The following is a 12,142-nucleotide window of genomic DNA, read 5'->3' on the forward strand; positions in this document are numbered from 1 at the left end:
TACCCATTTCAAGTGAATATTTGTAGTGGTATGGGTTAAGGGTTACGTTATGTATATTTTTCCCATCTGGCTATCCTGTTGTTCCAGAACCATAGCTTAAAACACTCCCCTTTTCCCCTTTGAATGCCCTTAACACTTTATGAAGAATCAGTTGAATATCTGTGTCTATGTCTATATCTATATCTGTATATACATGTATGTATCTTCTGTCTCTTCTTTTTAAAAAAATGCCTTGCAAAATCATGATCCCATGCATTTCCATTTAAAATTAGAATTAGCTGGACAATTAGGCTAAAATTTTGTTTGGAACACTCAGTTTATAGATCAGCTTGGGAAGAAATGATACAGTAATAACACCGAGTCTTCCAGTTCATCCACACGTTATATTCCTCATTTGCTTAGACATTCATTTATTTTAGCAGTTTCCACTGTAGAAGTCTTATACTTATTTTGTTCCATTTATCTGTAAATATACTTTTTACCATATTTTAAATAGAATTTTATTTTGAAAATTGTCCCATTGTTGTAACAGCCCTTCATGCTAAAAACGCTCAATAAATTCGGTATTGATGGAATGTACCTCAAAATAATAAGAGCTATTTATGACAAACCCACAGCCAATATCATACTGAATGGGCAAAAACTGGAAAAATTCCCTTTGAAAACTGGCACAAGACAGGGATGCCCTCTCTCACCACTCCTATTCAACATAGTGTTGGAAGTTCTGGCTAGGGCAATCAGGCAAGAGAAAGAAATCAAGGGTATTCAGTTAGGAAAAGAAGAAGTCAAATTGTCCCTCTTTGCAGATGACATGATTGTATATTTAGAAAACCCCATTGTCTCTGCCCAAAATCTCCTTAAGCTGATAAGCAACTTCAGCAAAGTCTCAGGATACAAAATTAATGTGCAAAAATCACAAGCATTCTTATACACCAGTAACAGACAAACAGAGAGCCAAATCAGGAATGAACTTCCATTCACAATTGCTTCAAAGAGAATAAAATACCTAGGAATCCAACTTACAAGGGATGTAAAGGACCTCTTCAAGGAGAACTACAAACCACTGTTCAGTGAAATAAAAGAGGACACAAACAAATGGAAGAACATACCATGCTCATGGATAGGAAGAATCAATATCGTGAAAATGGCCATACTGCCCAAGGTAATTTATAGATTCAATGCCATCCCCATCAAGCTACCAATGAGTTTCTTCACAGAATTGGAAAAAACTGCTTTAAAGTTCATATGGAACCAAAAAAGAGCCCGCATCTCCAAGACAATCCTAAGTCAAAAGAACAAAGCTGGAGGCATCACGCTACCTGACTTCAAACTATACTACAAGGCTACAGTAACCAAAACAGCATGGTACTGGTACCAAAATAGAGATATAGACCAATGGAACAGAACAGAGTCCTCAGAAATAATACCACACATCTATAGCCATCTGATCTTTGACAAACCTGAGAGAAACAAGAAATGGGGAAAGGATTCCCTATTTAATAAATGGTGCTGGGAAAATTGGCTAGCCATCAGTAGAAAGCTGAAACTGGATCCTTTCCTTACTCCTTATACGAAAATTAATTCAAGATGGATTAGAGACTTAAATGTTAGACCTAATACCATAAAAATCCTAGAGGAAAACCTAGGTAGTACCATTCAGGACATAGGCATGGGCAAAGACTTCATGTCTAAAACACCAAAAGCAACAGCAGCAAAAGCCAAAATTGACAAATGGGATCTAATTAAACTAAAGAGCTTCTGCACAGCAAAAGAAACTACCATCAGAGTGAACAGGCAACCTACAGAATGGGAGAAAATTTTTGCAATCTACTCATCTGACAAAGGGCTAATATCCAGAACCTACAAAGAACTCAAACAAATTTACAAGAAAAAAACAAACAACCCCATAAAAAAGTGGGCAAAGGATATGAACAGACATTTCTCAAAAGAAGACATTCATACAGCCAACAGACACATGAAAAAATGCTCATCATCACTGGCCATCAGAGAAATGCAAATCAAAACCACAATGAGATACCATCTCACACCAGTTAGAATGGCGATCATTAAAAAGTCAGGAAACAACAGGTGCTGGAGAGGATGTGGAGAAATAGGAACGCTTTTACACTGTTGGTGGGATTGTAAACTAGTTCAACCATTATGGAAAACAATATGGCGATTCCTCAAGGATCTAGAACTAGATGTACCATATGACCCAGCCATCCCATTACTGGGTATATATCCAAAGGATTATAAATTATGCTGCTATAAAGACACATGCACACGTATGTTTATTGCAGCACCATTCACAATAGCAAAGACTCTGGAATCAACCCAAATGTCCGGTCAGTGACAGATTGATTAAGAAAATGTATACATATACACCATGAATACCATGTTTTCACATAAAAAGGATGAGCTTGTGTCCTTTGTAGGACATGGATGCAGCTGGAAACCATCATTTTAGCAAACTATCACAAGAACAAACGAAACACCACATGTTCACCATAGTGGAATCAACAATGAGATCACCTGACTCAGAAGGAACATCACACACCGGGGCCTATCATGGGGAGGGGAGGAGGGGAGGATTGCATTGGGAGTTACCTGATGTAAATGACGAGTTGGGTGCAGCAGACCAACATGGCAATGCTACGCTACATGTAACAAACCCGCACGTTATGCGCATTGATGTACCACAACTTAAAGTATAATAATAATAAATAAATTAAAAAAAAAAAAAGAAATTCAATTAATTTTTGTATATTATTTTCTGTGACTTTTAGTTGTAGTAGGTTTTTGTAAATTCCTTATGACTTTCTATTTAGATGATTATATGTCCTATGACTAAAGAGAATTTTATGTTTTCTTTCCAATGTGTGGCTTTTTATTGTTTTTCTTGTCTTATTGCACTGGCTAAGACTTGCAGCATGTTGAAAAGATGTGGTGGGAATAGAGATCTTTGCTTTTTTCTCCGTTTTAGGGGAAACCATTCTTTCTTTCACCAGTAAGCATTTTAGTAAAAGGATGTTAGATGTAGTTAGAAAACTTGCCTTATATTCCTAGTTGTCATACTGTACTTTGTCAAATGTGCTTTCCACTAATATTGAAATTATTATCTATTTTATAGCTTTTATTCTGTTAATATAATGACTGTCCTTATTTTTTAAAATTAAAACAGCATTGCACTTCTGATATTAATACCACTTGATTGGGGTGTTATTTTTTTCACATTATTTGATTTGCTTTGCTAATATTTTGTTAAGCATTTTCGTGCCAGTATTTATGAAGAATATTTCTATGGTTTTTTTTTTGTTTTGTTTTGTTTCTTGTAGAGTTTTTATTAGATTTTAGCATCAGATCTTTAGTTGGCTTAGAAATGGTGCTGGAGCATATCCTCTCCTCCTTTCTATGCTTAAACAGCTTGTGTCAGACTGATATTGTTGTTTTCTTAAATATTCTCTAGAAATTAATAGTTAATTATCTGAACCTGAGATTTTTATGCTGAGAAGGTCTTTACTTAGAAATTTAATTGTTAGTGGTTACAAGTTATTCATTCTTTGTGGGTCAGTTTTTCTTTTTTTTTTTTTTTTTTTGAGACGGAGTCTCGCTCTGCCGCCCAGGCTGGAGTGCAGTGGCCGGATCTCAGCTCACTGCAAGCTCCACCTCCCGGGTTCACGCCATTCTCCTGCCTCAGCCTCCCGAGTAGCTGGGACTACAGGCGCCCGCCATCTCGCCCGGCTAGTTTTTTTTTGTATTTTTTAGTAGAGACGGGGTTTCACCGTGTTCGCCAGGATGGTCTTGATCTCCTGACCTCGTGATCCACCCGTCTCGGCCTCCCAAAGTGCTGGGATTACAGGCTTGAGCCACCGCGCCCGGCCTGTGGGTCAGTTTTATAATTTGTGCTTTTAAAGGAATGTGCCCATTTAATCTAAGTCGTGACATTTATTGTCATGATGCCGTCCATGATATTCCATGGTTATTTTGGAGTCTGTAGCCTCCGCCTTGACATCATATCTTTTTTCCTGACATTTGCAATTTGTGTCCTCTTTCCCTTTTTCTTTTTCCTGAGTGTCTTCATAGAAATTTATCAATTTTATTGATCTCCTCTATGAACCAGCTTTAAATCACACGGATCTCTTCCTTTGTCTGTGTTCTATTTCATTATGTCTACTCCATCTGTTTTTCTCTTTTAATTTTTTTGGGTTTATTTTGGTTTTCTTTCTCTAAATTCCTAAATTAGAAACTTATATTATGAAGTTTATACGTGCATACTTTTGTAATAGAATAATTTGAAGTCATAAATTTTCCTCTAAATACTGCTGTAGCTATTAGCAGTCAAATTTTGATGTGGTGTATTTTTATTATTGGTCCATTTAACTATTTTCTAATTTCATTTACAAGCTCTTTGACGCATGGATTGTTTAGAATTAAATTATTTAATTATTGATGTGGTCACACAAGACTCAGAGGCTCTCTTCACTTTCCCTCAGAATCTTTCCTTTCTAGTCTTCAGTTGGGGGATTCTTATTGCCCTGTCTTCAAGTTCACTGATTCTTTCTTCTGTTGAGCCCACAGGAATACACAATTGGTTCTTCAATTTCAGTAATTGTATCTTTCAGCTACTACATTTCCGTCTGTTTTTAAAATGGTTTCCATTGCTCTGTTGGAGTTCCACATCAGCTTATTCATTGACGGTGTATTTTCTTTATTTCTCTGAACTTCATTTTCTTGGAGTAATATATAATATCTATTCAGTGTCTTTGCCGAAACAGTGAGAGAAATGGGCCATTCAGAGTCAGTTCTCAGTAACCACATCTTCCCCATGTATGTGGAGTATAATTTCTTGATTGTCCGCATGTCTGGTGTGTATCACTGAAAGCTGGACACTGCAGAAGCCTCGCTGCAAACGCCCTTCTTTCTTGCCCTTGCTGCCTCTGCATCTTTGCCCTGCTGTTGGCCTGGGGGGTGGTTCACATGCCCGGATACAGCTGTGAGTCTGTTTCCCCCTGGGTTGCCCCCCGCGGATCCCTGCTGTCCCGGCGGCCTTTGAAGGTCTTCCTGAGGCTGTGGAGCTTGGGGATCAGGCGATGATTTGGGCAGAGATTGCACTGACACTGGGGGCTCGTTCATTCTGCTGTTCCTTTGCTTCTAGTGACCTGCCTTTCCCAATGTGTACCTGCTCTGCTGCCCTTGGCTCTGTGGGGGAGGCTTGTGCCACCAGCCCCTGTGCTGACATCATCTGAGGTTTTTTGTTGGAACAACTGGATTTCTCCTGTGTCTTGAAACGGTGAGAGATGACTTGGTTTGTCAACACAGAGTTTTCTTGAAGTATAACATATAATTGTGTTCTCACTATTTCTAGGCAGTTAATTCTTTTGAAAATCAACAGCTGATCCAATTTGGCATCCAAGCTTATACTCCAAAGCCCAATGAATGACGCTGCACAGAGATTCCTGAGTGAAAGCGCTGGGTTTGTTTCATGGTGTTTTCTGTGCGTGCCCACGGGTGCATGAAATGCATCAGAACGTTCCCAGAATCATGCACATCTTACAACAGGCTCCTTCTATCTTGGCAAAGCATGGCTTGTAACTTCTTAGGTGAGGGAGGCTGAAAAATATCCTATCACTTTGATTGTGTCACAAGATTATCAACAAATCCCAGAGCAAGAGGTTTAAGTGATTCTGTTACAGTTGTTTTGATATTTAATGGAAAATGTATTTATTATACTTGTCAAATATATTTTTGGAAAGCATTCTTCTTGTGACACTGGAAGGTATTACCTTAAATAATAATGTCATCTGAGTAGGTTTGAAACAGTCAAGGGCCATGTGGGGCAGATTTTTAATAACACGTGATCTGAAAACATAAAATACACAGATAGTATTTCAATAAGACCACGGGCTCAATACTGAATTTTACAGTAGAGTCACATTTCCTTCTAATTAACAAAAAGATTGGCTGTAAAACAGTGATTTACCACAGGAATTTAGGAATTGAGATTCTTTTATGAAGTAGCTACACAGAAAATGTGTATTAAATCTTAAATGTCCACACTGCCCACACACTGCTACTGGCCCCGGTCCCCGTTGGCACTCACCACTAGAGCAGAAGGGCCCCGTGTATGCAGACAGCTCACAGTCACAGGAGAAGCCCTGGTGCCTCTCGCGGCACTGCCCCCCATGGAGACAGAAGTGTCCGTAGGTGCTGCAGTGCCCAGGGCACCCAGGCTCCACACCAGGCGTGACCTTGGCCCTTCCCTCCAGGTCCAGCGTCCTCCCGTTCACCTGCAGTGCCCGAATGCAGCCCAGGAAGCCTCTCTGCCTCGCGGCCGTGCCACCTGAAACAGAGGCACAGAGCACAGCCAGTGACCTCGCCCGCGGGCTTCATGGGATGTGTAAGCATCGCGACTTTCAAAGGCTTTAGGAACAAACATAACTTTAGAAACATAAATTTGGGGAATCTCCAGGAACACTGAAAAATTATTCCTTTCTTGAGAAAAGTTGAGTTTGGTTCATTTTATTCTAAACGATTCCATCTTAATTAACCAAGGAATTATTTTTAAAGTAGTCTCATTAGAATGAAGGACAAAATTTAAGAAAACACCAATATTACAGCAATAACTGCAACGTGATGTAGTGTACATTGATACGATTAGCTGAAGTGTGAGAATTTTTTCACATCATTGAAAACAAGCTTCTGTGGATGTCTGACAAAGACAGAGTGACAAGGACTAGGTTTACTCTCCCACTTTAAAAACAACGCAAAAAGCAGCTAACCACACACAAAAAACAATAGTTCTGGAGACGCTGCACATGAGATGCAAATGTCAAGGATCCCTGGCAGACAAGGGGATAAAGATGTAAGCCACAGGCATCTGCCTGGAGGGGTTCCCAGGACAGGAGGGAGGTGGTGAGAGCCAGAGAGGCCAGCGGCACTCAGCATCTGAAAGAGGGGTGGGGAGCAGGGAGCTGGGGAGCAGAGGGGTGGGGAGCAGAGGGGTGGGGAGCAGACGGGTGGGGAGCAGAGGGCTGGGGAGCAGGGAGCTGGGGAGCAGAGGGCTGGGGAGCAGAGGGCTGGGTGGAGAAGAGTCCGGGCATCTGGAAGAGTCCACACCAGCACTGAGCTTAGCACTGGCTGACACATTCCACAAGAAAAACATCAGGGGCCAGGGACAGAGGGACTCAGAAGTTTAAAGGGAGCAGCCTCAGGGGATGCACTGGGCCATCTCCACAGCCACAGCAGCGATGAGCCACAGACTTCAGGGGCGTCTGGTATAGGACAGAACGAAGTTTTCTCTCAATAGTGAGAAACATTAATACTAAACTAATTGCTCTTCAGTCACACCTAAAAGAGCTTAAGAGCAAGACCACAAAAAACCAGGCTGTTTCCAAATACCTTCATTTCATTCCAGAAGAAAGCTAAAAAATTTGCAAAGAAGTACACAAATATCTAGCATCCAGCAAGGTAAATTCACAAGGCCTAGTATCTGGTAAAGACAGACAGGTGTATAAAGAAGCAGGGATGAAAGGCAAGTCCTGGGGAGAAAAATCAACCGATTGACACTTATCTAGAAATGGCACCCACGATGGAATTCACAGAGACGAATATTTTAAAAAGCTATTATGACTAAGCTAGAGGAATAATTGAACATTTAGAGACGTGAAAGATATTTCAAAGCCCAAATTGAACTTTCAGAGATAAAATCTATAATTTTTGAGAAGGAAAAACCACATCAAATGAGATTAAATATTAAACATTTCAGAAGAAAAGATTAGTGAACCTGAATACTTGGCAATGTAAAGTAGCCAAAATGAATCACAGGGGCCAACAGGCTGAAAACAGTAGCAGAAAAGTAGAGAGCGTCCATCAGATCTGGGGAGATTTTAAGCAGCCTAACGGATGCTAGTGGCAGCTCTCGAAAGGGGAGAAAAATATTATGGCTGAAAATTGTCTGAATTTGATTCAAGCTGTAAACCTACAGTCTATGAAACTCTCTGAAATGCAAACACAACCAACAGAAAGGAAATAAACTAAGGCCCATCACTAAAAAGTTGCTTAAAAGTTCACATACATAAAAAATAATAAAATGAGCCAGACACCAAACATCAAAGACAAGGACCACAGGAGAAGGGAAGCCAAAGCCAGGCCACTGGGCGGTGTCTGCGGAGGACGGGAAGGAAGCCGCTGCCCGCGTAGAATTCTTCACCATAAAGGCTGCTTCCAGAAGTGGACGTGAGAGAGGCTTTTTCAGATAACAAAACCCGAAAGAACTCCTCGCCAGCACATCTGCACCAGACAAATGCTACAGCAGAAGGAAGGGTTACCCAGCGGAGAGCTGGGTCTTCACACACCGTGTGGGTAAATCAGAAAAACATTTCTGCATTATCGTTAAAATATAGTGGACTATTTGAAAATATTCACATTGTCTTTTTTTTTTTTTTTTTTTTGAGACGGAGTCTCACTCTGTCGTCCAGGCTGGAGTGCAGTGGTGCGATCTTGGCTCACTACAAGCTCCACCTCCCAGGTTCATACTATTCTCCTGCCTCAGCCTCCCGAGTAGCTGGGACTACAGGCGCCGCCACCACGCCCTGCTAATTTTTTGTATTTTTAGTAGAGATGGGGTTTCACTGTTTTAGCCAGGATGGTCTCTATCTCCTGACCTCATGATCCACCTGCCTTGGCCTCCCAAAGTGCTGGGATTACAGGCGTGAGTCACCATGCCGGGCCACAGTGTCTTCTAAAGCACAGGTCATGTAGAATCACGATATCTGACAATAAAAGCACAAAGGCAGGGGGAGGAGATAAAAATGCACAATTCTAGGTTTCTGTTGCTGTCCATGGAGTGCTAACAGGTCACCTGAAGTTGGACTCTAATATGTTAAAGACGACTATACACCCAAAACAACCAGTAATCTCTCCCACACACACCTGAGCTACTACTAACAAGCCAGTGAAAGAGAGAAAATAGAATCCTATAAATTATTCCATCCAAACAAAAGCTGAAAAAGAAATAAAAAAGGAACAGATGGGACAAATGGAAGATAAATAGTAAGTTGATAGATTTAAACTGAGTTGTGTGAAAAATCTTATTAAATATAAGTATAAACACAAGTGCAATTAAAAGACAGAAATAGATTGTTTAATAATACAATACTCCACTAAATGTTGCCTAAACAATACCCACTTTAAATATAAAGAACAAAGAGGTTACAAGTGAACAAGCTGAGAAAGATACACCGTGGTAGCACTAATTGAAAGGAAGCTATAGTGGTTATAGTTATTTCAGAAAAAGTCCATTTCAGGCTGGGTGCAGTGGCTCACGCCTGTAATCCCAGCACTTTGAAAGGCTGAAGTGGGTGGATTGCTTGAGCCCAGGAATTTGAGACCAGACTGGGCAACATGGCAAAACCCCATCTCTTCCAAAAATAGAAAAAAGCATTGGTGTGGTGGTGCATGCCTGTAGTCCCAGCTACTTGGGAGGCTGAGGCTGGAGGATCAATCCCTTGAGCCCAGGAGGTCAAGGCTGCAGTGAGAACAAGACCCCATCTCAAAGAAAAAAAAAATCTCATTTCAAATAAAGGAAATCCCTAGAAAATGTCCAAGTAGTTAGAAAATAAACACAACACTCATAAAGAACACATGTGCCAAAGAAGAAATCAAAAGGAAAATTAAAAGTATTTTGAATTGAATGAAAATTAAAATACAAGCTATGAATATTTGCAGGTTGCAACTATAGCAGTATTTAAGTGACAATAGTTAGCAGTATAGGTCTATATTAATACAGAAGAAAGGCTTCCAATCAATTGCCTCACCTTCTAATTTAAGAAAATAGAAAAAGAAGAGCAATAAAACCTAAAGAAAACAGAAAAAAAAATCAGAGTATTAATCAATGAACCAGAAAACATAAAAGTAGTAACCAATGAAACCACAAGCTGGTTCTTTGGAAATACCAGTAAAATTAATAAATGTCTATCAAGACTGATAAGGTGAGAGGGAGGGAAGGAGAGAGGGAGTTGGAGAGAGTGAGCGAGTGAGCCGGCAGATTACAGGGCTCATCAGTGGAGAAGGTGGTAACACCCCAGTTTTAATCAGTATCACTAAAGGAATGTGAACATTTTATGCCAATAAATTTGACAAGTTGGCAGAAATGGAAAAATTCCTTGAAAGACTCAAACTACCAAAGTGCTATAAAGAGTAAATACACAGCCATAAAAGCTGTGTATCAATTAAAAAAATAAATTTATACTTGGAAACCTTCCCACCATTGAAACCAAGAACAGAGATGGTGTTAGTGTTGAATTCTACCAGATATTTAAGGAAGAAATAATTCTAATTGTACATAAAATCTTCTAGAAAAATATAAAGAAGGGGACTATCTCCCAACTTATTCTATGAGGGAGCATTACACTAATACCAAAACTAGACTGAGTATTAAAGGAAAAGAAAATTACACAGACATTCCTCATGAAAACAATACAAAAATTCTAAAAAGAATTTTAGCAAATCAAATCCAACAATATATATCAAAAAAGGATAATTCAGGCTGGGTACAGTGGCTCACACCTGTAATTTGGGTGTGAGCATTTGGGGAGGCACGTTTTCCCAGGTTCCTCTGCATCTGTGTCTCAGTGCTGGACACAGAGCAGCAGGTGGAAAGGGGAGCGTCCTCACGGTGTCAGGTGGAAAGGGAAGTGTCCTCAGGGTGTCAGGTGGAAAGGGGAGCGTCCTCACAGTGTCAGGTGGAAAGGGAAGTGTCCTCACGGTGTCAGGTGGAAAGGGGAGTGTCCTCACGGTGTCAGGTGGAAAGGCGTGTGACTTCACGGTGTCTGGTGGAAAGGGGCGTGTCCTCACGGTGTCAGGTGGAAAGGCGTGTGTCCTCACGGTGTCTGGTGGAAAGGGGCGTGTCCTCACGGTGTCAGGTGGAAAGGGGCGTGTCCTCACGGTGTCAGGCGGAAAGGGAAGTGTCCTCAGGGCAGCAGGTGGAGAGGAGAGTGTCCTCAGAGCGCTCTGTGTCTCCCAAAAGCCTGTGGCCAGGTTTAATCACCTTTGTGTCCCCAGTGCCCTGAGTGTTGCCTGGACATGGTAAGAATGTAGTCACTACAGGAAACATGGGCTGTGATCTGTCTGTACCTGGAAGCGGGTGCTCCTGGCTTCCCATGAACTCAGAAGGAGGAAGGGTGAGGCCGCAGGGGGCTGGGCCAGGGCTGTGCAGGCAGCGTCTGGGAGGTGACCACCCTCCGCTCTCTCCCCCACATGGCCAAGTGGAGGCTCACACTAGCTGGGAGGAGGCACAGAGCCATCCCGGTTCATGTTTCTTCCACGTTTCTAGCTCGACAGAAGCTTGAGCACAACACGTGATATTGAGAACGCCTCTGTGAGGTCCAGGGTTGGGACCAACGAAGGAAGTGCCAAAAAGATGGGCCGTGCACAGGGTGGATGCAGGTGGCGGCCAGGCTGCTCCAGCCCAGAGCTTCAGAGAGGCCACTGGCAGGAGAAGACAAAACCTCGCTGCTGTTCACAGGCTCGGCAGTTATGAAACAGGATTGGTGATTTAAAAACCAAATATACACACAGGTAGGTAACTTCATTCATAAATGATAACTCATTTTTATTTTATTTTTTTTACTTTTAAGAATTAAGAGTCTCTAACCAAAGCTTTGACTTCATTTTCTCAAGATACGATACCTGGATGAACATATAAAGTTGAACATTTTTTTTTTTTTGGTTTTGAGATTTCTTAGTTTAAGTAAAGGTTACATTTAATTTTAAATACTATTTTGGGACATGGAGTAGTAGGTAGTAGTATCTTTTCAAACATTTGGGGAGAGAGGCATTGCCGGCTGGAGTGGGCATCAGTGCTTCAGTCAAGATTTCATCTTTCTGGCAAGCTCTTTTATGGGGGTTAACGATATGCTCCCAAGAGCTGGTTAGGAAAACATGCCCAGGGTGTCCGTGGCCCCAGGCCTAAGGGAAGGAAGCAGCTGGGACTTGACCCTCTTCCCGGAGACACCTGTCTATTGAAGCTGCCGGGATGAGCCGTGCCGCCCTGACTGGAGAAGGACGGTGGAGGTGAAAGCCCAGACCATGCGGGCCCTGCGTCTCCTCCATTTACACCCCAGCACTGCCTTGTAGGGGCAGC

General features: G+C 41.6%; 1 protein-coding gene across 1 annotated transcript in view; it reads right to left on the reverse strand.

Moving 5' to 3' along the window:
• The window catches only part of LOC101026611 (contactin-associated protein-like 4), a 200,551-nt gene that overhangs the window by 14,175 nt on the left and 174,234 nt on the right, over window positions 1-12,142 (reverse strand). The window contains exon 18 of the mRNA XM_003908211.5: window positions 6,101-6,340. Within this exon, the coding sequence (XP_003908260.3) occupies window positions 6,101-6,340 (240 nt within the window). The remainder of the gene's footprint in view (window positions 1-6,100; window positions 6,341-12,142) is intronic.

The sequence above is a fragment of the Papio anubis genome, chromosome 10 (genome assembly GCF_008728515.1).
Source record: "Papio anubis isolate 15944 chromosome 10, Panubis1.0, whole genome shotgun sequence".
Taxonomy (NCBI): Eukaryota; Metazoa; Chordata; class Mammalia; order Primates; family Cercopithecidae; genus Papio; species Papio anubis.